The sequence below is a fragment of the Pseudopodoces humilis genome, chromosome 2 (assembly GCF_049639895.1).
Source record: "Pseudopodoces humilis isolate 2021_Gansu_Grassland_sample_001 chromosome 2, ASM4963989v1, whole genome shotgun sequence".
Classification (NCBI taxonomy): domain Eukaryota; kingdom Metazoa; phylum Chordata; class Aves; order Passeriformes; family Paridae; genus Pseudopodoces; species Pseudopodoces humilis.
The window spans coordinates 110,593,132-110,619,020 of NC_142201.1; the positions used below are offsets into that span (position 1 = coordinate 110,593,132).

Here is a 25,889-nt window from a genome sequence, read left to right on the forward strand (position 1 = left end):
GCTATTGTTCAAATGCCTTCACGCCTGGAGAAGACAGCTGGAAATTACTCATGGGGTTAAACAGCAGCTTCTGAGACCCATAACTGTGTTCTTTATTATTTTGGGTAAGATTTACACATCGTGCTACACATGGCCAAAGTTCAGTCTGGGAATTAAAATCTTTAAATCATCTTTTTGGAAAGCGTCTTCTGTTTGTTTTCCACTCTATTTGTTTTTCCCCTGTAAACCTGTGACATTTACACCTACCCAGTAGAAGAAGTGCTAAAAGGGGAAACTAACTGTGAAGTTCATAATAAGAAACCACCAACCCACCTACAGAATCTTTTTTAAAGCAGACTTTCACTGCAGCTGGGCATGTAACAAAAAGCATTCAGAAGCCTCATACTGTGGTGGGATGTATGTACCTAACTCCAAAAGATTTGACAACTGTCATCTAATTAGCACAGCTTGTCTGGGAGGCTCCCATGACATTTTTGACAGCACCTCCTATCAATTAAACTTGTGTGAATCCAAAATAAAGATTAGGCTCACTTGTCCTCTTACCAAGTCAATGACTGCAAACCGCCCTACCCTAACTGGAGCTCAGGAAAGTCTGCATTTCATGTAATGAGGGCTCTATAAAATCATCCTGCTCTGAGTCTGCTCACCTGCTAAGGCAATCTGTCTATTCACCAGCAGCCTTCCACAAAAAAACTGTGGTTAAACAAACTGCTTCAGTAAGCTGATTTCATCCAAATTATTCTAACATCTAACATATATTGTAGATAGTGTAAAGAGCAGCACAGATAATTCGGTATTCATAACAATGCAAGAGCTTTCAACAAGAGGTGTCTTACATGCAAATAAAAGAAATCCATGAAATACATTACCAGCTACTTATACATTGTAATTAATTTAACTTTTAATTAATGTAACTTTTCCACCTAGAATGTCTTTTGAATATCAGATGTGTGGTTAAAAATTAATACACACCTTTCTGTACAAATCTACCCACTTTCAAATATAAAATCAAATTACTATTCTAATGGGCTTACTGTATTTCCATGCAAGTACATAAAAGTACATTTTAAATTTGTAGCTTACTAGGCAGTTTTTAATTGTGGTACAAGCCTATATACAGTAAATTTAAGCCTCTGGACAGCAGACTTGCCTTCTTAACTGCCTTTCAAAGATTTGTTAAAACAAGTCCCTGGACCCCAAGTCTTCCTAGATCCACTGATTGCAGACACACCAATGCCATCCCTTGTCTTTCCTGCTGGATTTCATAACACAGAATATTTTTTAACCCAATATTCTGGACCCTTTATAAGATATTATTAAAAATGTTTGAAAGTTAGAATATATATATATATATACATATGTGTAAAGTAACCCCTTGCCACATTCAGACTGAGCTTGTGTATAAGCATATTCCAAAAGGAATAATCATCTTTAGTGTCTGCAGAAATACACTGCAAAATATTCTGTATATGAAAATGACTCTAAGTACACCAGTTGCTAACAATCCTTATTCACCAGAATTCTCATGGATTGAGCTAAACAGGATCATAAAAGCTTTTGGCTGCTAATGTTGCGGAATCCCATCTGTTTTGTGGAACAATTTATTTTCCTCTCCATTTAAGCTTCCAGTAAGAAATTAAAAATACAAGAGAGAGAGAGAGAGAGAGAGGAAACAAAGAGGAGACCTTTTCTTATGTATGCAAATTATATCCAAAAGTTATTCCAAATAGGGAGAAAATACTTCAATCTTATTACAGAACAAACAGAAAAACAGAGCCTAATGCTTGGCACACAAGTTCCACACAACAGTAAACAGACTGTAACACACAGAAAAAGGGTAAGAAAGAAATCTTAAAGGCCAAGTTTGTAAGAATTCAAGTGACTATGGATCAGACTTTGCCTGGTTAGCTGGGTAAGTAACAGCATAACTGACCCCTCACACACACACTCATTTGTTTTGCGGGTTTTTTTATTTTTTAATTTTTTTTCTTTTTAAGCCCAACACAACAAAACCTTTAATAGGGGAAAGAGGATTTCTTTTAATACCCCAGAACAAAAATTCTGAGTAATCAATGTTTCTTCACTCAAGCATTCATTGTTAGTAAAGTCAGGGCAGAAAAGCTTTTTCTGCAAAGTAAATGCCATCACAAGGCAACATCTGGCTAATGGGAATAGGAGCCTGAAACAGTCTTTTTATCTGATGTTATTCTTTAGAAATAGTTTTTGTATTTAATGCACAGCTCTGGTCCCATAAAATATGACTGAGAAGACTAAAGGGTTTTCTCTACAATGCAAGATGGTATTTTATAGAATGCACTTAGTGTAGTTCAGAAATAGTAGAGGTACTCTGTGTTTTCCAATTTTCAGTGTGTGCTGAACTGCTGCTGAAAATAAAGGCTCACATTATCTCTGTGGTAAATCAATTCTCTGGATAAAGCTGTCAATTTTTCTTTATATTAGGAACTGATTGAAGTATTCCTATTTAGTCTGATGCCAGTATCAGATCACCTGTCATTCACTTCACAATGTAGGCATTGCTACAGCCTTTAAGAAATCGCACATATAATTTATATTCTGCATAAATTAAGGACTTAAATGCATTACCTGACATCATGACAGAACACACACCTCAATGAAAGCATGATACTTATTTCCCACAAAAAGAGGGGGTTTTAATGCTTTTTCTAATCATTACATGATAGAGTAGACAGAGAACTAAGTAGTACTTTAACAGTTATGGAATGGATAAAAAGGAAATTTGGTACTTAAAATATTCCTACAACCCGAGCGACTTGATTTTGCCTGTATGCTTTTTTATGTTTTTTTTAATTTTTTTTTAAATTTTTTTATGTTTTTTATTTTAATTTCCAGGAACTGTAAGGCTACAGCATAGCTTTATTATATTATTGGTATATGCACCTATAATAATAGTGGTAAATCAGCACTGAAGTGTCTGTTCTGCAATTGTTTTCTAACATAACAGTGATTGATCTTATTTTATAATGGTACCAATGAAAGAAACAGTAAGACTCAAAACTTAATTGCAAATTACAGCAATACTTTCTAACCACTGGGTTGGATTAGTTAATGGATCAATTTAGTCTGCTTTGAAACTGCTGCCAAAAAATTTTTAGACCATTAACTTGCTCTTGATTTAAAACTCAGCAGAGGACTAAGAAAACAATTATGCATAGGTTCTAGGCATCTCAAAACAGAGTAACACCTCCCTGTTGAAAACTACCTAAGGATGTAAAAGATCACCTCAAAAAAGGAGGGTGAAGAGGGAATAAAAACAAGTATTACACGAGAAAAGCACCACCTTTCCCAGCAGAAACATTCTACTCTTGAAAAGAAACCCTTCACCAGTCCTTACTCCTCTAAAGCAAGTATTAATGACTGGCCAACAATATCACCTCACAGATAAAAATGTTAAATCAGATCCAAGATGCTTTAATGTAATCAACTGATGATGTAATACATGATGAACAAAATCCTTGGAATATTGCTATCACTGAAAACAACATCCACTTTCTGGTTCATTGGTTCCATTTGTTCCTCATTACACCAATTTTTAGAAATGTTTTTCCTTTTCAGTTTATCCTAATAAATGTTGGTGGATAAGGTTAAAACAAAGAGAGTTTTGCTGGCAGAGTGATATTTTAAGAAAAATTGCAAAGTTCTTTTCCTAGTAACACCTTTAAACCTGTGTGATCATAAATAGAGATGATGCCAACAACAGCAGTGATGCCTGACAGACAACTATTTTATTATTGACATAAAGATTTTAAAATTTAGTATTATTTACTCATGACTGCCTGTTTTTCAGAAGTGACATTATGCCATTTCCTTCAAGCTGGAAGTTACCCCTTAATCCCTGTCTAATGGTTATATCCTGTATTTGTGGAATAAACTTTCTCAGTTCCAAGTGAAGCATACTGCAAACTTGTATTTTTCCTAAATATTTCATTGGCATTATTCCTGGGGAACCTTGGCTTGTGGAGACCTCTTGCCAAGTTCTGCTTTTCTTTCACATGGTTCCAACCTCATGGTTTGAAAACTTTGGGATTGTTTCCCTCTTAATGGGCATGCCTCCACTCGTGCATTAATTCAGGTCATGAGGGTATTTTAAAGATAATCCTCACTAACAGCGCTTTTGTTTACATTGCAGAGTTGGCTGGGAGGACACAAACCAAATTCTTTTTGGATGAAACTACACCTCAAAGCTAAGAGTGCACAGCGTGGTCCAAGGACTGAGAAACCCTTGGAAAGGTTCAGGCTGAAGGAAACTGAGGCCACACAGATTAGGACATCAGGCTCTCAGCACCAGCTCTCCTTGCTCTGTAAAAGCAGTTTGCTGGGGCTGCTCTCATTAGTCTGTACTGCCAAGCATCCACTTTAATCATTTATCATGGTTACCTCACTGAGCCTCATGAGGCTTAGGTTTCTTTAATATTCACTAGCATGACTCCAGCCCAAAGAAATTTCCTCCACACATCCTAATTTCCTTGATTTTTTAAATCTTTCCTTACTGTCTTTTCTTCCCTTTATTAAGAACTGTTAGGCAACTCTTCAGCAAATTAAATTTGGTTCAGTAACTATTTTGCTATAGGCCTTCAATCTACTTACTGATCTTCAAAGACAACGCTGTTTGCCAAAATACTGCCTAGCATGAAGTTGCTAAATTTACACTTCTTTTACTACACAAGTTACCCTGTTCTTCAAAGGTGCTCCCTGAATCCCAGAGAAATTACAAACACCCCATTTTGAGCTGGTGCCTGAGTAATATGATTGTAATACAATTAGGTTCATCTCCTGGTAAACAGTTTGGAGAATACAAGAACATTTAAAAGTAGACAAACATTAAGAGTCTAGCTTTCATTTCAAGGATTTATTTTGACAAACAGTAGTGGGAGGGGGTTTCATGCTGTCATTAGAGGAGTGGGAAAAGCAAGCATGGCTGATTTGTATGGAGGGATCCTGACACCCACTGAAGGAGAACAGTACATTATCACGTACATGCTGTACTTGCAAGAGCAAGAATTTCATATGGCCAGGAAAATTCAGCCAATTAAGTGGTAAATCCAACTGACTGAACAGTGGCAAATTAATTACAAAGTGCTGGTTCACACAAACACAGATGCTTCCATGATGTAACTTACTGTGACAGGAGCTACAGAGCCTTGAACTAAAGGATGGTTACAAAATATTACTAAAAACACTTGGCATTTGTTACAAGAGAGCATTTAAAGTTCTGAACTGTGGTTAGCTATTACACACAATATTAGTTTTGTATAGTAACAGTGCATTTTTAAATTTAAGTAGTGAAAAATAATAAAAAAGGATCAGGGCATGTCTAATTAATCTTTGAAAGCAAATTTCCCTGACCTTCTGAAAGAGGAGAGTTGGGAGACTTTCTTGGTCTTTGCTTTTTCTTTGCTTTGCTCTTTTTGCAAAAAATACCCTTTTTTGCCTTTTTAGTGCTGTATACTGTGACTTTCTCTCATTATCTATTTTGCTTCTCAAAAAAAACTACCCGAAACCAAAACAACAGGGAAGAGAGCTGCAAAGTTTCACTAGTAGAGTACTCAGCAAAAGTTAAAAGAAGCAAACCAAAAAGTTGAGGATCAATATTTGTAAGGATTTCTGTAAAGTGGGAATGAGGCAGGCCAGAAAGAATAAAATAAATGGATGACAGGTATTAATCATAAAAAGAGTGATTTTCCAACCAAGTAAAACTTCAAAACCAAGTAAAACTTCAACAAACAAAAACTCCCCCCATCCCCACCCCTTTTGAGATTAAACACCGTTTCTTGGCTTAATAAATGTTTGCTTTTAAGGTCAAGCATTTTGAATCAGCGTTACTTCTACTTATTACCAACAAAATGGTATTTCCTAGTTAAAGCTTAAGAGATAAGCTGCTTTCCAAAACAGTTGCACAGCTGTTTTACAGAAGCTCTGAAGTGCAATGCTACCATTCCACATATTACCACATCAGAATGCCTGTCTGCAGACAACTAAGCTGGGCTGTTATGTCTGGTCTTTTACAGCAGCTTATCTCTCATATTAGTAAATAAAACACCCCAAGGAAATTACAGTTAGAGGGCTGAGGTTAAAAGGAGGCTCCATTACATTTACATCCTCACACTTGGAGCTGCACTGGCTTCATGTGAAATTGCCCAGGAGTGTTAAGGCCATGCAGGCTCTCAGCACAGCTGCAAGTGGTAGTTAAACACAAGGCTCCCATGGACTGGTGCTCTCTGCAGTAGAGAGGCACAGCTAGGAAAATTAGGATTTACACATTTACCTGAATGACAGTAAAGAGACCTAGAAGGCAACACTTTGCATGTGAAAACAAGTGCACCATATTTCAGCTGAAAATGCTAGTCTAAAGCCTGACCAGGCATATTTAAAGGAAATTAATAAATATGTAAGTGGGCAGTGTGCACAGAAGCAACAGCACAAAACACTGAGTTGGTTCTGTCAGAAATACAGATGGATTTTATGGAAGAAGTTATATTTTCTTTGTGAGAAAATAAACTGTTAACTTAAAATTAAATGTTTCATTTAAATAAGACATATAAGTGAACCACAATAATTACAAAATATACACAGCAAAACAGTTTTACAAGTATAATTTTCAAGAGGATAGTTTCAGATTAGATATTAGGAAGAAATTCTTTACTGAGAGCGTGGTGAGGCACTGGCAGTGCCTCAAGGAATTTGTGGTCTCCCCACCCCTGGAATTGTTCAAGGCCAGGCTGGATGGAGCTCTGAGCAACCTGGGCTGGTGGAAGGTGTCCCTTGTCCAAGGAAGGCAGGGGATGGAACTCAGTGATCTTTAAGGTCCCTTCCAATCCATTATTTTAATTACTGTATTATCCAAAGCAAAGTAAACCAGAAAATTATCTGCCCACAATTCAGAGGAAAACTTCTCTGAATTATATATATTACTGTTCCTCCTTCGTATTTGATTTTTGTATAGATACTTAGATTCAGAGTTGACAAAAGGCCAACACTGTCACAGAAAAAGACACGAACATACTTCCATGACAAACCGAACTGTAAGAACCACAGCATCGTGTAAGAAAGATTTCTTACAGTGAATTTTCCTCTGGCAAAGCAGGGGAGTTAAATTTAACTATTTAATAAATGAGAGTACATGACACTGTTCTCCCATTTCAGCTCCCTTTGCTCCAAATATTCCTCTGTGAAGTGAGGCCTAGAAGGCATGCTGACAGAACATTTGTGTGTTTTATATGCTAATGGGTGTGGGGGGAAGCTTTTGCAAGAGCTGCATATTACATGTCCCACAGGGATCAGGTAATCACTGAGTTAAATGGAGTCTTCAGCACTGCCAGGGTCAGTCTGCTCTTTCCTGAATGAGGGCAGAGGGATTGAAAGGGAAGAGAGGGCAGAACAAAAACAGAGTTCTTAATTTGTTAGCTATGGCACATCTTTGGAGCCAGAAAGTTTTTTAAATTTATTTTTGAAAGTAAAACAGTCTTTATAGACAACAGAAGTATATAACACACTTCGTAATAATGATCTAGTAAACCAGTGAGCTGTCCCTTAACTGTGTGTTTGAAATACAACTTGCAAGAAACAGATGCACAGGAAATTCTGCCTGGACATGAGGAAGAACTTTACTGTGCAGTGACCAAGCACTGGAACAGATTGTCCAGAGTGGGTGTGGAGTCTCCCTCACTGGGCATATTCCAGAACCACCTGGATTCAATCCTGTTCCATGTGCTCTGGGATGGTCCTATCCTACCTTAGCAGGGAGGTTGGGCCAGATGACCCCACCCTGGTCCCTTCCAGTCTGACCCATCCAGTGACTCTTATGCTCCTTAGGTATGTGAAGAGCAGTCTAGTTGATTAGGTAGCGTAAAAAAAATATGCAATTAATTAAAAAAACCTTGGCAACAGAGATACCATTTTATTACATATACATTGCTATATCCACTTGAATATGGATAAACAAATTCCAAATGAAACTAATAGAAAACAAAAAATCTCTAGGATGTGAAGATTATTAATGAACATATTAAAGTTAAAAAACCCAATCAGGGCATGTCATATATTTTAAGTTTTATTGATGGGAATGCAAATATAACCATGGCATAATCACAAAAACAAATCATAACATTTCATTAAAAGCAATTTCTTATAAACATCTGCAGTCATCTGTACCAAATACACTGAACAACTGAATCCTTGTATCTTTAATCAAAATATTCTTATAGAAGTCTATTAGAGATGGATGATAAAAACCCAGTGTCAAACTTTAATATAAAAAAATGGCACTAATGCCTAAGACTGGGCACCTAAAATCAGTAGGTATCTTACGTAGCTGGATTTCAGGAAGTATTGATTATTCTTTCTCTGGAAAATAAATACTCCCATTTGCTCAAAAGGAGTCCCCCCAAAAAACAGAGGGGAATTTCCTGATGGCAAATTATCACCTAAACCTCAAATGAACAAAGATGTTTATTAATAACACAAATATTTTTGTTTTTTTATTTTTGTATATGCTCTCCAGTCACAAGATTTAATTCATTAATGCGCATACCTGAGGTGCTAGGCTGTCTACATTCAGTTTTCATGGAAGAGATACTAAAATGAAACAAGTCAATACAGGATATTTTAGCTGAACTGTTCATCTTCTTCAAATCATTCTTCCTTTCCAAGGAACTTGTTCACCTACTGACAAAGAGTACAAAAGAACCCCATAGATCCTTTATTTATCTCTCATGTCTTCATTGCTTGCATCTGACCTGTGAATAAAAATAAACATCTAGTTTAGCACAAGATGAATTCTTGCTGCATTTTGCTTTTTGAAATCATAAAATAGATCTAGGTATTTTGGTGCAGTTACAAGAATGGGGGACAACGCAGAGTTGTTTTCAACTTGCTCTCTCACCCACTTCTGAAATTCCTGTACAGCCAAGTTGTTTTCCCCAAATCTTGCTAATTAAGCAGGGAGACTCTTCTACCTAATTAAATTTTTATCATCTCCAGGCTTATAAGATCACTTTGATGACAATAAGACCCGGAAGATTGCTTTATGAAGCGTGCATTTCAATTCCTTGTACACATTTTGGATTCCACTTAACTGAACATGAACTGCCCAACAGCCAAAGATTTAAAGTTTGGTTTTGAATAACTCATGAAAACTTTGCTCTCAGTAGACACATTTCTCCATATTGCTGCCTGATTGCCACTTCTCAACTCACTTCAAACATTTTCTTGGTTACCAAAAGCATCCAGCATCCCATTACAAAATGTAAAAACAGGTTTATTTTACCCTACAGAGGATGTGCAGTTGCAAAAACAACTATTACAACCATTACAGAACAGGAAAACAGCAAACTCAGCCTTCACTAGGAATAAGAAACCAAAAATCTTTCTGTCCCTGCCACCCTAATTGTGAAATGGGTCTGGAAAGGGAAACAAAGGAAAGCTTGGCTGCTGACAAGAACTGTGCACTCATTCACCAGGTGTCATTTCCTCCCCTGAATTTTATGGCATCCCCAGGCTGTGATTTAGGGACTACCAAAACTACAGAGCTGTTCCAAATATTTCCATCTAGTGCTCTAGGAATGAGGAGAATCAAGAGTAAAAATCTGTCCTTGAAATATCAAAGTATTCAGCCTTTTAAATATATAATTGCCAAACTACGTGTGCTTAGGTAACAGTACAGTTTAAACTCAACCCCTCCTAAGCTTTTGGATTCACTGAACCAGGGAGTTAAAGGAAATTTTCAGATAGAATCCATCCATGAGGATTTTCAGCTCAGAAAATTAAGAAGTTTAACACCCCATAAGAAGTGAAGAGCTATGAAGAGCTATGTGAGTGACAGCAGAAGCATCTGCTTGCTGTGCTTAAAAAAAATCTACATATATAACTTAAAGATTTTGTCAGAAAATATTTGCACAAGTATTTGAGATCCTTTTAAGTAGAATGAATCTATGTACAAACCTAAAATTTGGATTGAAACTCTAAAGGTTCCTCCAAGAGAAGCAGAGACCCTGAACACAGCAAGAAAACATGTACTAAGCCAGAACTATGCCTGAAATTAGGAAAAATTATGATTTGGAATCTGCCTCTATGATGATAGGATATAGGAGAGAAGGAAACCCCATGCCAAGATGCTGGTTCCCACCCTAGAATTATTTTAGCTGGTGGAGGAAACATCACTGGTCCTCTGTAAGGCAATAAATCTTTTTCTGAAGGCTAGTTTTGGCAAGCAGCCCTCCCTCTGAAAACATGACCGAATGTTTTTGTACTTTACAATACCTCGGTAAAACAAACCGTCTTTTTCTAGTCAGCAGGACGAGTCTAAGCAGAAAGGGCAGTCTGGTGTCCCCAGAGCAGCGGGGATGAGGTAACCCGGGCCAGGGCTGGCTGTTACCCTTTCGGAAGGAGGCTCTGTCCCCAGGCCAGCGCTGACACCCGGTGGCCAGCGGGGCACAGCACAGGCGGCTGCTGCAGTTCAGCTGAGCCCGCACCACCCGAAGCACTTCACAGCACCATCAAGGCCAGTCAGGGAGCTAAACTGGGATATCAGTCTGCCAAAACGATGCCACACTTCACTAATCTAAACATTGAGCAGGAGCACAAGAGACACCAGAGCCTTACCAACACACAACAGGAGGAGACACGACATCTGTACCAAGTTTGTAATTAAGGATGCTGGATGTCAGACATCATCCAAGCTGGATCTGATATTTTCCATGCAGTTATGAGTGTCTGCATGTCCTATAATCGTTATAGTGTAAGAAGTTCTTTTGGCTCTGGATTAAAGAGCTGAAGGTGTATAATTATAACCAGTGTATCTGTCTGCCTACTTGGCTTACTTTCTTTCACCATTTCTTGATACATAACATTAAGTTATGTACAACAGGGACAGGATATTAAGAATAAATTAAAGAAGAAACTGAGCTATCACAATCAGAAACTGAAGTGCGGGAGCTGGTATTGCTTAAATGAAAGTGCTACACTGTTTGCAAGAGTGTGCATTAGTATTTCATAATACACACTTTGGTCAGGGAAGCCCACATGATGTTTTGTGTACTCTAAGGAGGTAAATAAAAGACAAATACAAGATAGAGCTTTAGTACTCACTGTGTAATTTGATCTGACAGCAGAAATGGACAGAAAGAAAACAAAGGAAATAATAAAGAAAAAAACCTTACAAAATGAAAGAGTTTAACAGAATGAAAACAGAGCAAGAGAATTACATAAGATATACCTTGGAGCCAGTCCACACCTTCTTGTAATCCTTCTCCTTTAAGAGCATCACTGGCACTGAAAGAAACAAATCAAATTTCAAAAACATTGTAAAAATACCAGTTTTAGGTGAGTCATCACTAAACTTGTAATTTACATAATTGCAATGTAGCATCAGGTACACATTCCTTAAGTCTTCCTCCCATGGAGAAGACTGCTCCTCAAATGATATATGGTACCTTCCCCATAGGGAAACACCATTTCACAATGTGATCTATTTTAATTCCAGTTTCAAGGCACAATCATTCCTAGAACACAGGGGGCTCTGGGAGAGCTCCCACATGGGGCAGACACATTGTTCTGCAGCACCTCCTTCCTCAGACAACACTGTGAAAGATGTTTACTCCTTCCAACAGCAGCCATGAATCATGGAATCATTTAGCCTGGAAAAGACCTTCAAGATGATCAAGCCCAAATGTCCTCCACACAGTTCCTACACACAGTGAGAATGCTGGAGTACTGGAAGGAGGAATTATGTGTGTATGTACACACTTCATTGTAACAGCAACCCCAGGCGTGTCTGTTAATGTATAAAACTATTCTGCTATGCTGAGAGCAGTGTAAATGCACCTTCTGAATCACTGGGGGATAGCTGTTTAAATGCTCTTCATTCTTCAATTCATGAAAAGCAGCCCAGCAGTAAATCTGGACTGTAACTGCAGCTCCCTATAAAATGATTTTCCAAGAAACATGGGAATTCATGAGTATGATTTTTGGACAAAAACTATGTCCAGGTAATCAAGTTTAACATTAAAGGTCCTTAAATGAAAATTGTAGCTTTCAGCAGCATTTAGCTGCTGATTTCACTTTTATTTATAACAGCTGAGGACTTCAATAGGACAAAAAGCCCACTTCTATAAAGCACTTCTGATAAAAGGAGAGTTTTTTCTTTGTGAACACCTGCACTAAGTAAATCTTAGATCCTTCAGGAAGAAAATACTAGCTTCTACAACTAAAAACCCACTCAAACATGACAGGGTACAGAGTACAGTATCCCTCTATATTCAGAAGAGAACAGTTTACTACAGGGCCTTTCAACAACAATTTACTGAAGCATCTCTAGAGTAGAAAAAACCTCCAAAGGTTTTATTACTGATATTCTCAATCCTGCAAGGTAATCTAACAGAAGCACTCTGATAACAATTCTGCTCCATTTCCCAGCAAAATATAATGGCAACCATTCTTCTCATATCAACTCTGCTTTCTGATTTCACTGGAAATCCTGCATTCCTTTACTTGGCTAACAGTTCTGCTGGGAAAACTTTAAAGACACAGTCTAAATGAATGCACTGTACATTTAAAGTAAGTTTCACCGTTAAGTATTTTAAAATTGCTACTGTTTCACAAGTGGACTCTGTCTTTTATCTACTCCATTTATTTTATATAGTAGTGAGTGGCACAACAAGGCTAACATAGGAATGCACAAAGTAATGCAAATAAATGGATAGAAAAAGAGAACCTTACCAGATATGCCAGGGCTTGTCTTTGATGTTTTCTAAGGACAGCAACTGAGACACTTTCACAGATGACACTGCATCCCTGAGGTCCATCTTGTTAGCAAAGAAGAGAATAGGCAGTCGACGGTGCTTAATATCTAGGCATGAGCAGAGACAGAACCCTCAGGACATGAGGCAACACTCATTAATCTCTGCATGTAACAAGGTGCAAACAGCACAGGAAGGTATTTTGCTCACCTGTAGCTGCAAATTCTCTGAAGGTTGCATCCTACCAAGATGCACACACTGTTGGGTCACCTGGCCTCTGCTGCATGCTTCCAGAATGCTCACAAATCTCCTTGCAGGCTTTGGAATCTTCCACCCCCTCTCCCCCTACCTTATACCTACACTTCAACCTGGAGATAGGAATTGCTGGTGAAGCTGAGGAACAAGAGATCAAACCACTGCCTACAAACACTGCACATCTCTGCTTAGTGAGGACTGATGTATAAAATGGATGGAAAAAAAATCACTTGCGTTCATTCATAATGTCACAACAACAGTTGAGAAGGGTAGTCTGAATTATCCTTTAGAGTCCTAGAAAGCATCCATTACTTCAAAGAATTTATAAAATTGGAAAAAAATGCACATAACTGGACATCCTTTATTCTACCTTCCCTTGAAGGACTTCTCCAGAAGCTCCTGCAGGCAGCAGACAGAACTACAGACCAAAGTACTCTGGTAGTTTCTGGGATACTTACACATAGACGAGCTTAAACCTCACAGATTGCCCTAAAAAATTATATGGTGATTGAAAGGAAGCAAAGTATAGTCTTTTCAAAATTACAGATGTAACACTGCCAAAAAATTGTCAGCACCAAGACTAACTCTCAGAGTTTTTCATCTTATTTATACAAAGGATGATATCCAGAATTAGAGAAAATCTAGGTTTTAGTCTATCCGTCAGTGCTTGATAGGAAATGAACTTACATTCTACCATCTCAATGAAAATTGCTACACAGGCTCTTTTCAAAACAGTAGAAAGAAAATGTTATTTCACACAGGGAACTAGGTAAGAATTTATTTTAAAATGTCAAACATAAGCCATCTGCCCCTGCCAATGGGCAGGAAGACGATAAAAACCCCCCAAATCCCAACAAACTCTCAGTGCTGAAATGGTTTGAATTTTCCCAATTATGTTCTTTTCCACCTTCCTATTAAATCTTTCCACAGAATCTGTGGAGATAACACTGCCTGTCCATATTCATTCACAAATGATAAGTGCTGATCAAAACACTGACCATTTTCACAAACTATTTACCCTATTTGGATCTCTTTCGCCCTCTGATATCCATAAACACGAGCCAAAGGCCTCAAAATAAAAGCACAGTATAATTCTGTCTGTTTTGATTCCACAGTTGGACAGCTATTGAGTTTCCTGACTGAAACTTCTATATTAATTTACAGTATAACTAAATGAACCCATGTACCCACAGGTTGCAGGTTATGGGTAAATTAAAACTACATAAATTAGCTGACATCACATATGCAAACAGCCAAGTTAATCAAGGAGTTTCCAGTCTTTTCCTAAACAATTAGAAAGGGGCACAACCTACCCACCCAGACTCATAATGCACACCCAAAGATATTTGCTACATAAAGTCATGGTCACAAAAATCTGTATTATTTCCTAATGTGCACACTTTTCACAGTTACTAGTGGAAAGCAAAACTTCCTAGCTGCAAGTGGCTATGAAGTAACATGTTAAAAAATATTCCAGACATTAAGTGCGTGATGTGCAATTTTACACAAAGAATTTCAAGTTTACAAGAATTTCAGTTTAGTTTAGAAGCATGTGCTGGAGGTGAAGTGACCCAAGAGTCATCATCTAATCTAGGTAACCTACAGCTACCATCTTTCAAAGTGCTGAAGAATGAAATTTTAGTAAAAAACCAAAATATGATACAGCTATCATTAAAGCTGTTAATTGAAGAGGGCATTGTCCATTAATGTAAGTAAAAATAATTTATAGCTCTGATTCACAAAAGTCCCACCTAGTAGAACTTCTAACTCCATTAATGCTTCACAGGACACATTCCCTTCCCTTTCCTTCAGGCAAAGCCTGGCAAAGAGACAGGGAACTGTTTTACTGTGGGGTTGCTAAGATTTTCAGAGACAGGAATTTATTAGATTTCATTTCAAACTTAGGTAAGCATGTACATTTAAACCACTCCAGGAGGATGACATAGACAGAAGCATAGACTAGGAGAAAGTAGAGCATTCAGCAAGAAAGGCAGAACACTAATACAAAAAAAAAATACTGATATAGCAAACCAGTTATATATGGATTCACCTAACAGCTACTTTGAACATTATCCTAGAAGAACTTTTTCAGCTCTTTGGTTCTCTTAGATGTGAAATATCAGAACTGATAAATCAGTAACACTGTTGCTGTGTTGAAGCTAAACAACTGCAAGACAGAAATCCACAATTGCTGTCTCCTGGTTGTGTGCTCAGTGGCCAGAGCCTGGTCTTTTGAACTTGAAGACACAAATTCATCAAATTCACAAACAACTGAACAGCACTGACCTGCTAGGTCAGCATTAGTGACCTATTAATGCCTAAATGAAAAGCCCCACTTAAGGTCGCTTCTATTCCATCTAAACATTTTCAGCCTCCTGCCCTCTATTAAACCAGTAACTTCTTCCAGCAGCTTTGCCTCTAACCCTTGGCTGTGTGTGGTTCCTCTTTACCAACAGAATTGGCTTTTAGTGCTGCAGTTAATTCCTGACTTGGTACAAAGTGCCCTGGCGTCTGTGTAATCCACCTGCAGCCTTTGGCTCACCTCATCCTCCCTGTGACTTTTGTAACATTATCTTTTCAGTGTCTGCATTTGAAGTAGCCCATACCCTTGAATGAGAAATTAGAGAATGAGAATAACAAGGCCCAGTCAGCTCCAGCATCTTTGTTGATGAATTAAAGTGTTACATACAGTCTTCATGGAAAACAAAGTCATGGGAACATATTAGTCCCTATCACACATTGCTTTTCTTAGAAATGCAAGTCAGCTTTTTCTTTCTTATTTTCAGCATGGGAATCCCACAAGTTAAGGTTCTATCAGTTTAATAAATAATTAAGGAATCACAGGATTATTTCCCCTCTAAACTTCCTAGATGTAGTTCTATATTCTGGTTAGGCAGAGAACTACCAAAAGTGCTGAAAGTCAAAATTGCGTATTTCTTACAGACACATCCCAGTAATGTTGGATATATGGAAAGGCAAAGAATTGACTGATACCAGAACTTAATTAAGGTGCAGTGTCACATAAGAAATCCCAAACCAAACCCCTAAAACCAAGACCCTGATCATGAATCCTCTCAATACCCTCTTCCATAGGGAATTGAAACTGACTGGTGCAAATATCCCTCCTTATTTCTGGCTAAAGCATAAAAAATTATAATGAAGACGACAAAAGAAAGTTAAATGTTACATTAAAGGAATTAGCTGTCTTCATGGAAAAAACAGACAGGGAGACACAGTTTTGCCTGGTCAACACAAGAAGCCTCTCCAGCTTCCAACTCAAAGTCTATTCTCCTTCAAAACAATGTAAATTTTGATCTATATTGATTAATAAGAGACCAACCCAACTCAGTGTAGAAAGCTGAAGTGTGACCAATTTCTAAATGAGAATAGGTAAAAAAACAAACCCAAGTTTTTGAAGACTATTATTGTTCTAATATTCATGAATGGTTAAAATACTTGCAAAGTACTCAGAATGTGTCAGAAAAGGGCTTTTCTTAAGACAACATAACAAATATGGACACAGAAGTGGAAGAAAGCCTCCTCACCTGGATGATTCAGAAGGGTGTCAAGTTCTTCCTTGGCCACAACCATTCTTAATTTGTCACTGCTATCAATGACAAAAATAATGGCTTGGCCTTCTCTGCATAACATAAAAAGAGCAAAGAGGCAAATTATAGGTTCTCAAACTGTAAATAAAAAAAGGCTTCAGAAGAAAAACCAAGAAAAGAGTCCAAACAAACCTGATTTTTCCTCTAATTTTTGTCATTGTTATTTACCATTAAGATTTCAACCCAGTCTTATTTCTGAAATTCAATCTTTTGGTAACATGCATAATTTTTTTTAGATATATGAGGTTGTTACCTGCCCCTACAAGGTTCAATCTCCACACACCTTCTAGAAAAGCTTTATTTTACTATCCTGACTGAAAAATTAACTCAAAATGTAACCAAATGCTATTTTGACATTGTGGTCAGGCACAAAAAAAAAAAAACAAACATAAAGACAGATCTTTATGGAAATCTTGTATTTCCTGTACTAAAGTTTATTTAGAGAAAGGTCAAATACCTTTTTATAAAAAACTTATATCCAGAGCTAGGCATACACAGGTAATTTTAATTTTTACATATCCTGCATAAAGAGGATCTTTCTTTTTTTTCAAATAACAGGTGAAAACTTTCAACTATTTCAAATCATTAGGACATTTTGCTGGCAGTATGATCACAGTGACACCATATATGCAACTACTCAACTCATTATTTCAGAATGTTACTGATATTTTATGACTTGATGTTCCATTGATTGAAACTTGTTTTGAAAACCAAATAAAGTCTCTCTAATTCATAATTCACCTGTTATAAAACACCCACAAAAAGTATATTTGCTTTATATTTTAATGTGATATTCACCTCTCCTTCACTTTACATTTCTCTAAGAGACCATTATGAGTACATTCTTTAGCCTCCAGCACCATCTATCTTTGTATTTTGATAAGAAACAGTTCTATACCTGCTGCAAACCAGAAATAACCTGAGCAGCCCAAGACTGTATGAACAGGCCCATTCTTTTGTGGTGTACAGAACCTTTAGTAAATAAAGCTTTTGCATACTAGCTGAAAATGCCTAAGCAATTTTCATGAGCAGAGAGTGTTTTACCAGAGGAATCAAGAGTACTGGCATGTATTTACCACCAAAAAAATAACTTCACAAAGAAGTAACAGGGATAGGGACACAACATGACTTTGGGATTATTTAAGATAAATGTACCTAGAGGATGACCTAGAAGATAGTTTCAAGCTAAACAGAAGAAAAGCCCAGACTTGAAGGACTCCAAGTCAACTACTTTGACACTTGCCCAAAGTTCATTTCCTACAAAACTAAATATTAGTTAACTTTATAAACTGAACAGCATGTGTTTTATTAATATTTTTATTTAATTAATACTAATTATTGATTTTCTACTATTCTTAGAAGTTAATCTTAATTATGTCCCTACTGCACTGGATCAGGTCCAGAGGTGGATACAAGTGCATATTTCACTGTCAGCATAACCTAAAAAACTCCCCTGCTGTTAGGGAGTTATTGTTAAGATGAAAAAGCCATTTATGCCCCACAAGGGATAAGTTACTGCATTAAATACAGAAATCATAAAAATTATTTGCTTATGAAGCACTCTGCTAGCATTTTGAGAGTAGCCTGAGGGCATCAGTTACTGAAATGCAAATCTAAGAGTCTTGAACAATGAAGATCTCCTGGCCAAATGTTTTCAATGCTAACACAATTTGCACAAGAAGGAGAGGAAGCATTAATCTCCTATTAAACAATTTAAGCTCTAACACAACTGATATTAATATTTAATCAATATTATAATCTTCAGAATTTCTCCCTTCAATTTCTCCAAGCTACTTCTGCATGGAGTATTTAGTATTTAGTATTTAGTATTGTTCATGTTATCTAGATCAGGATCAGGCATTACAGAACAGCAATGAGACAATGCAAATAAAGATTAAGTTTCACTAAAAGCTCCAAAACCAGAGAATGGTGTCCATCTATTACCAAAAGGCAATACCAGAATGTTATAAAGTACAAAGAGTATCCTGTTTAATAAATAACATTAAGAACGCTCATTCAGGTTCTTAGTTACATGTGCCTTATTCTCTAAGGCTCATTTCCCTCACCTCTAAAAATCTTAGCCATCAGCCAATATTTTGCAGGTTTTAAGTCGCTGACTCACAGAAGAACAGAAAAATTGGAAACCTAACTGATCTTGAGCTTTCTTACAGGATTGTTTTTCAGGTTTCAACATTTAAATCTCACCTCTAGTATGTTCCCCCAAGTTGTCCCCAAAAGCACAGAATAACAGCAAATAAAAACTTTCATTTGTTACAACAGAAAGTTTTATTTATCCAGAATAAACCTTCTGTCAAACATCAGGTATAAGCCTTCTCTGAATCATTTCTAACCACTAGATATTATCATACTTCTGTCTAAATAACTCACACAACAATTAATACGAACAGCAATGCTTTAAAATAAATAGGCTTACTTGTAGTAATGTTCCCAGAGGTCTCTGTATTTCCCTTGACCTGACATATCAAACACTGTGAAAGACAAACTGCAAAGAAAAGAAGTGCATGAGGCCCAGAAAAAAAGAACAAAACCCAAACCACATCCATTTCCTTTGCTACCCTGACAAAAAAAAAAAAAAAAAAAAGAAGCCAGATCAATTTGAATTCAAAACAACTGAGAAAAATTCCCAAAGAAACTCTGGTTGCATTATCTGCCTTCAAATTATCCTACTCAGTTTTGCAGTCTTATTTATAGAAATATTTCACAATGGAAAATATGTTTATTATAAGAATAAAACAACTAAACCAATTATTTAAAGTTACATCAATTGCAAAATAAGGTTCCATTTGGTCTCTCTATCATGCTGGTATCAAATATTGTTTATGAGTAAATGAAGTTCAGATGAACCATGACTTAAAATCCATGGCCTGTGTTAAATTCTATACCCTAGACAGGTATAAATGTATGCAAAATAAAAGGCTTTTTTTAAAAAAAATATAAATTCTACCTTTAGGAAAAAAAAGAAATCACATTTTGGTAAAAACAGGTGAGTTCAGATGAGCAAGCTACAAAGAGTTGTCTTTGCCACTGTGAGATTTCACCCAAACACTATATACAGCAAGGCAACTTACTGAACACCACAAAAAGTTCTCATCTGCTCCTGAAATGTTTACAGAGGCAACACTGACTTCAGAATTAGGCTGTCCTTTTTTTGGGTAGCCCTAAGTAGCTCCCCAAGTGGAGGCCACACCAAAACAATGAGGTTGGGAAAAGGAAGCTCTCCAGACATATTTTCTACTCTATGTCCAGACATAGAGTTGTGGGTTTGTCAGTTTGTAGAGTTTGAGGTTTTGGGTGGGTTTTTTAGGGGTTGTTTTGGGCTTTTTAATCATTCTACATGGTGTATTTACAGCTCATCATCATCAGAATAAAAAAAAAAAGCAATAGAAATTAATTTACATTCTCACACAGGAAGTCCCAAACCTGTCTGATGTACTTTACTGAGACAGAGCTCAGTTGCAAAAGCTCTTAGAGAAATACAAAACCTCCCAGTCTCACTACCAGCTCAAGGAACAAACAATTTTCTTGCAGATGTCCCACCCAGTGAGGCCACACTGCTTGGTTTGAAGACTAACTGCACACACTAAAACACACACTTCACATCCAGTGAAGGCTACAAAATAACAAAATGATGCTGCCTCCTTGAAATATCCTCTTGTCACCACAATCTTAATCTAAATCTTAACCTTCATTCAACTAATGACTTATTACTCTGTTTCCTGGCCTTTGCTCCTGCCACCTTTGCATTGCTAATGCTGTAGCCATCCTTTTGCATTTAATGAGATTACACTGCAATCTGTTCAGAGTACGTCCAGTGAGAGTGCTTAATTTAGGTTACCAGATTGAGAGTGGAATACAGGCTGCCACCTCAGCAGCTGTCTCTTCTCCACTCTGTAACAGTGCCCTATTCTGAAACTCTCAACAGACAGGGATCAGATATTTATACATGCTGCTGCAATAAAACAAACAAACAAAAATTTAATTTTTTAAAAAATAGTTTTATAGCAGCAAAACACACATTATATTGTAACACACTCAGTTCTGGAAGATGATCAGGTCTTGTGGTGAAACTACATTTCAACAAACTGCAGTGTCATGTCATTACACCACCACACATGATACTCAGTTACAAACCCACTGAAAGAGATAATTAAGTGCAACTATTGTATAATAACCACTACTGCTAATGAAGACAGAATATACTACCTTGAAGTTTTGAATTTCTCTATACTGAATCCTATTGTTGGAACGATGTCCTGAGTTTGAGCCTTTGAAGGAAAGAAAGCACAGATTTTACAATCAAATGAGAAAACGCAAACACGAAAATATATTTGAAACATGAATATATTACAGAATTATTTTTGCCCCAAACTGTGCAATATTAGTTCCCAGAAAAGTAAAGGCATTTAGAATCAAAGGCTTTGGTTTTTTTTGGAGAATAAAGTGAATGCTACTGGAATTGTCAAAATACAAAGCACTGCTAAGAGATCTGTCTGATTTACTACTGAGCTGGTCAAGGAACCTCTCAGCTAAGTTGGTGGAAAAGAATAGCTCCTCTAAGAAGCATCGATATTGAGCAGGAAGAAAGGTCACATCCCATAGATTACAGAGCTGTCTGAGAAAGTGACATGCAATCCTTGCACAGACTCATAGAGCCCCTTATTCCAAACACGATCCATAGGCAGGTCCAGCAGAAGCAACTGCAGACAGATGGAAAAACATTTGGATTTGCCAGGCCCTGATATATTGCTCTGGGGGTAAAGCAGCAGTTCTTAAGAAGACTGGGTTGGCCCAGACCCCTCAAAATCACCTGTCCATTGAACTTACTAAAAATAAACAGTTTTATTAACTTTGACCTAATGACATTTGTCACACGCTAGACTATTTGGCATGTCTTGCAAGGGTAGGACTTACACAAGTTGGATGCAAAGTTATCTTCCTATAAATTCTCATTACAAATAAATTCCATTTATTCTACTCATATAAATCCCCTGAGAGCTTCTCTAATGCCCATTATTGTGATAAATCTTCAAGTCTGCATTCAACTTTATTTAGGAATCCTTTACTGCTTAAGGCATGACATAAGAACCCTCTACAAAAAAGGTCTCAGTAATTACATAAAGACACAATTTGCCTGGTACAAATTGTAGCCTTTCTACCAAACAACTGGAAGCAGATAGCAAGCAGTTTATAGACTTTGTTTATAAATCTACTCAATTTTCAGTGGAAGAATAATTGCCAGGAATGGAAGAGTAGCAGACTCTTCACTATGTCACACTTTTTAAATGTCCAGTGGACTCATCAGGGAAAATGCAATGCAAATTAGTAGTAGTAATAATAATAACAATAACATTATTATTATTAATTATTATCATAATTAATTATCACAATCTATTATATATTATATTATAAATAATAATTATTAATAATAATAATAATAATTATTAATAATTATTAATAATAATAATGCACATAACCAAGATGCACAACCTTTGGCTTTGAACATGCTGACCAAAATTCATCTATTTCTAGCCCATAAAAATATCTAGAAACAAGGTGATCCTACTCTCATTTTTGCTCAGAATATTATGCACTTCTAGTGGCCTTAAACACTTTTCACTGGGTGAATGAACTGCAAATATTAGCGGTACTTATTTTAAAAATTATTCAGCTTTAAAAACAGTGAAGTCACACTTAAATGTGCATCTTCCTTTTCATTTCTTATTTTGTTATCTCTTATGCACTTATTATTTTTCAGGAAGAGATTAAAATAAAAATGATTAGTTCTTGTACAATTGTATTAATCCTAAACATTCGACATCACTTGTAACTGCAATCCTGTGGCAATTATTTAAGTGATTTAAGTGACTGTTTCAGATCCTGATTTCAGTCATCATAAACCCTTCCTTACTGGGTGATCTTAACAAAAGTGTGCCACATTAACAGTGGGGTTTTTTTGGAAAATAATGTGCGTGTGAATGCTTACCCTTAGTTTTAGTTAGTTGGAAAGTCTTAAAATATACTTGTTTCACTAAACCACAAGCTCTTCACATCTTTTCCATGGGCTCATCCATGCAATAGCATGCAAACCCAGACCAAACAAACACCCAGCAGTGAACCAAGCAGGCTACTTACATTTGAAGGTTTAAGTTTATTGATGATTGTTGTTTTGCCGCTGTTGTCCAAGCCAAGGCACAAGACATGAACCTCCTTTTTCTTCAGCCCAAGCCATCCTGCCAGCTTGTCAAACAATCCCATGGCTCTGGCTGGAAATCACAGGGATCACCGGTTGTTCAGGGAATCAGAGCTGTTGGAAAAGTGCTACATGCAGGGCAGCGCTGGCACGGAGGGTGGGCATGGGGCTGAGCAGCCTCACACCTGGGAGAGGATGGTGTGAGCAGGAACTTACACAAATACTGTGCCAGGGGCTGGCTCTGCACATAAGCACATGGAGGGTAAGCTGATTACAGCCAGGAGGCCTCGATACCAAAGTAGACTGGCTGTTTATAGCTCTGTCTGTATCACACAATGCCCTTGATTCACCAGGCAGGAAATGTTGCCATCGTTCTGACCAGCCCAAACAGGGGCACAACTGCAGCACCACCAGGGCTCCCACCAAACTGAGCAAAACCAAAAGGAGGGCCATGATCTTTACCTCCAGTTGTCAGCAGTCCATCATTCAGACAACAAAACACTATTTCCCTTCTTCAGCACCTGCTACATAATTTACTGAACCCTGCATTAAATAAAGCACTCCCTGTTGATTCAACTCAAACTCCAATTCTAACAGGTTTTGCCAATATTGACATGTATAAATTAGGAACTCTTCATTCACCATAAATAGAAACTGATTAAAATAGATCTAACAGGCACCGAAACATTCACCCACACGTCAGGGAGATGCCAAACCTCTGCTGTTTCACAGACTGGCTGAAGTTACCTGGCAGTGGCACATTCAAAGGAGCTTACATCACGTGTTGCCCTGCAATACCTGGCTAAACGCACTCTGCAAAGAGGATAACCCTTGTCTGTCCTGAATGAATTCCACTAGAAAGAATTGCAGCAATCAGACAGCTGAAAACCTTTGAGATGCCTTGAATAATAAAGTAATTAATGTCAGAGGATTTCTGGAGTGGTGAAGGCTGTTTTTTTTCTTAATAAATTAAAAGCAGTGGACAGCAGTGGACACAGCAGTGGACAGCTCAGGTTGCAAGCTTAATTACCCCAGGAAATCACAGCAGGAGGGGCAAAAGTTAAAAAAAAAACCATCAAAAACAAATCTTTGATCACACTTTTTCAGTAACTGATTACAAAATGATGGCTAACTGCTTTTTAATGATTTTAAAACTTCGTGTTGAATAAGGTCACATAAGTAATCATTCTGACTAAAGGATGATTTTTCCTCTTAATATATGGATCTTTTTTAGAGCTTCATCTGGTGCATTTTGATTCAGGACTCGTCATGATCGACATTGCAGCTACACAAAGTTATTACCAGGTTAAAAAACCCCAACATTAGTTATAGCAAGTCTCTCATTCTAACCTTCTTTGGTTTATGCCTCACTCCTTTTCTAATCCATATATACAACTCAGTGATTAAAGCTTTTGTTATTAATTTAATAAATTATCCTGACAAAAACCTGCTCCAAGACACATTCCTTTCTTATCCAATCAAAAGCATCATCTATACATTCTAGATAGGGCCAAAAAAATACATTGTAGGCACTCCTAAAATGAAACGAAGAACTACAAGCCCCTAAAAATACTTCTAGGGCTTCACTTTTAAATCCAAAACCCCAAATACACAAGAGTTCCTGGCAACATTTTAATTAGAGCCATGTTTTTATAGCAAATTTTCCTACCAGCTAGCACAGTCATTATTTAAGAACGCAGTGGGAAAGAAACCTACCCTTGGCTTCTTGCCCTGCCCCTATTTTTATGTTTTTTCTCATCTGTGAAGAGTTACAGTAGTTACAGCTGGCACAGGTGCCCTTTTTTTCCCTCTTTTTTGCCAGCTGATATTTTACCTACAATGCTACACAGCATATATCAAACACCTCTGAAAATTACTTAAGCCAGAGTCTGGTCTAGGAGCTTAACAGCAAACTCTGTAAGATTTTTTCCTTAAGAAAGGATGTTCTTTCATGTCTGATCTTTGTCTATTTTCAAGCCTAATCAACAACAAAGGAGATTTAATCCATGAAACAGAGAACAGCCAACAAAAAAGCTTTAAGTGATGTCCACGTGTTAGAAAGACAATTTTTTTTTTCAGTAGAATTTACTTGTTTTAGGTTTAGGGCCGGATATATTTTAATGGTCTACGATCCAAAAGAAGGGAAAGACTGAGCATACGGACTAATTAGCATGGGAAACCAGAAAATCATTAGCCAAAAGAAGGGAGGATACTAATTAATAAGAGAACTAGGTGACCTGCAGTCACCGAGCATTAAAGCCTTTGCTCGCTATAATGTGTAAACAGTGAAAAGCTTTGCTATGGTCGTGCTGGCTTGGTGGTTTTGCCGCCCTGCGCCCCTTTCTGTGCAGAACCAGAAGTAAATCAAATACCTCGGCTCTGCGCGTGGCTCGGCCTCTGGCACACCGGGTGCAAGGACCTAATTCGGGACAATGCCCGGGCGATCGGGATCGCAGCTCCCAGGGCCGGCCTTCCCTTCCTTCCGTCAGCACCACTAGGCCTCGAGCCGCTCCGACAGCGGCCGCGGGTCTCTTCCCCCAGGCCAGGGGCTCCTCTCCCAGAGCGGCACCGGGTGGGTCCCCCGGGAAGGCCGGCACCGGGTCCCCCCTCCCCGGCGCGGCCCTCGCGTCCCCGCGGCCGCAGCACCGACCTCGGCCCGGGAGGCGCCGGCCGGGCCCGCGCGCCGCCGCCGCCGTTGCCGAGGTAACCGGAGCCCCGCCCCCTCCCCGTCCCACCAATCCCGCCCCGCCGGCCCTCCCGCCCAGCCTGTTCCGGCCAATCGCGGGGAGGGGTTTGGGGCGGGGCCCGCCCGAAGCCACGCCCCCGGCCGCAGTGGGGCTGAGGGGGCCGGGGGAGGGTTGAGGTTCGTTCCCTTCGTTCTCCCTGTCCAGCGCCTCTGGAATTGCTTGTTTCCAACCACTGCCCCTCTTCCTTGAATAGCAGCAACAAGAGTGATTGGATAAATCCTCTTGAGGATTGCGATTAACACAGAAGGAAACCCCTAAGTAGGAACGGCCACCCGAGGTGTTGACAGCAGCTCCC

The 25,889-nt window shown here is 38.1% G+C and overlaps 1 protein-coding gene across 5 annotated transcripts; it reads right to left on the bottom strand.

The window, feature by feature from the left end:
* Window positions 1–7,914: 7,914 nt before the first annotated feature.
* ARL6 (ARF like GTPase 6) lies at window positions 7,915–25,534 on the bottom strand. 5 transcript variants are annotated; one of them, XM_088052138.1, is made up of 9 exons: window positions 25,498–25,534; window positions 22,790–22,920; window positions 20,861–20,922; window positions 19,071–19,139; window positions 16,574–16,668; window positions 12,754–12,883; window positions 11,252–11,307; window positions 11,125–11,137; window positions 7,915–8,774 (listed from the first exon to the last, which is right to left on the bottom strand). In XM_088052138.1, the coding sequence occupies exons 2-9, from the start codon at window positions 22,910–22,912 to the stop codon at window positions 8,738–8,740; spliced, it is 585 nt and encodes a 194-aa protein (XP_087908264.1). In that variant the 5' UTR covers window positions 22,913–22,920; window positions 25,498–25,534; the 3' UTR covers window positions 7,915–8,737. The 5 variants fall into 5 exon arrangements, with proteins under 5 accessions (XP_087908264.1, XP_087908263.1, XP_087908261.1 ...); XM_088052137.1 differs by having other exon boundaries at window positions 22,790–22,961; window positions 25,498–25,520; XM_088052135.1 differs by lacking the exon at window positions 25,498–25,534 and adding an exon at window positions 25,220–25,491.
* Window positions 25,535–25,889: the final 355 nt, after the last annotated feature.

Bases quoted from the DNA above. Each gene is read 5' to 3' on its own strand.
- ARL6 (XM_088052138.1), bottom strand. From the start codon at position 22,912: ATGGGATTGTTTGACAAGCTGGCAGGATGGCTTGGGCTGAAGAAAAAG. The intron at 19,140-20,860 runs GTAGTATATTCT...TTTTCTTTGCAG, and splicing joins GAGAAATTCAAAACTTCAAG to TTTGTCTTTCACAGTGTTTG. The intron at 12,884-16,573 runs GTGAGGAGGCTT...GCTCATGCCTAG, and splicing joins CACCCTTCTGAATCATCCAG to ATATTAAGCACCGTCGACTG.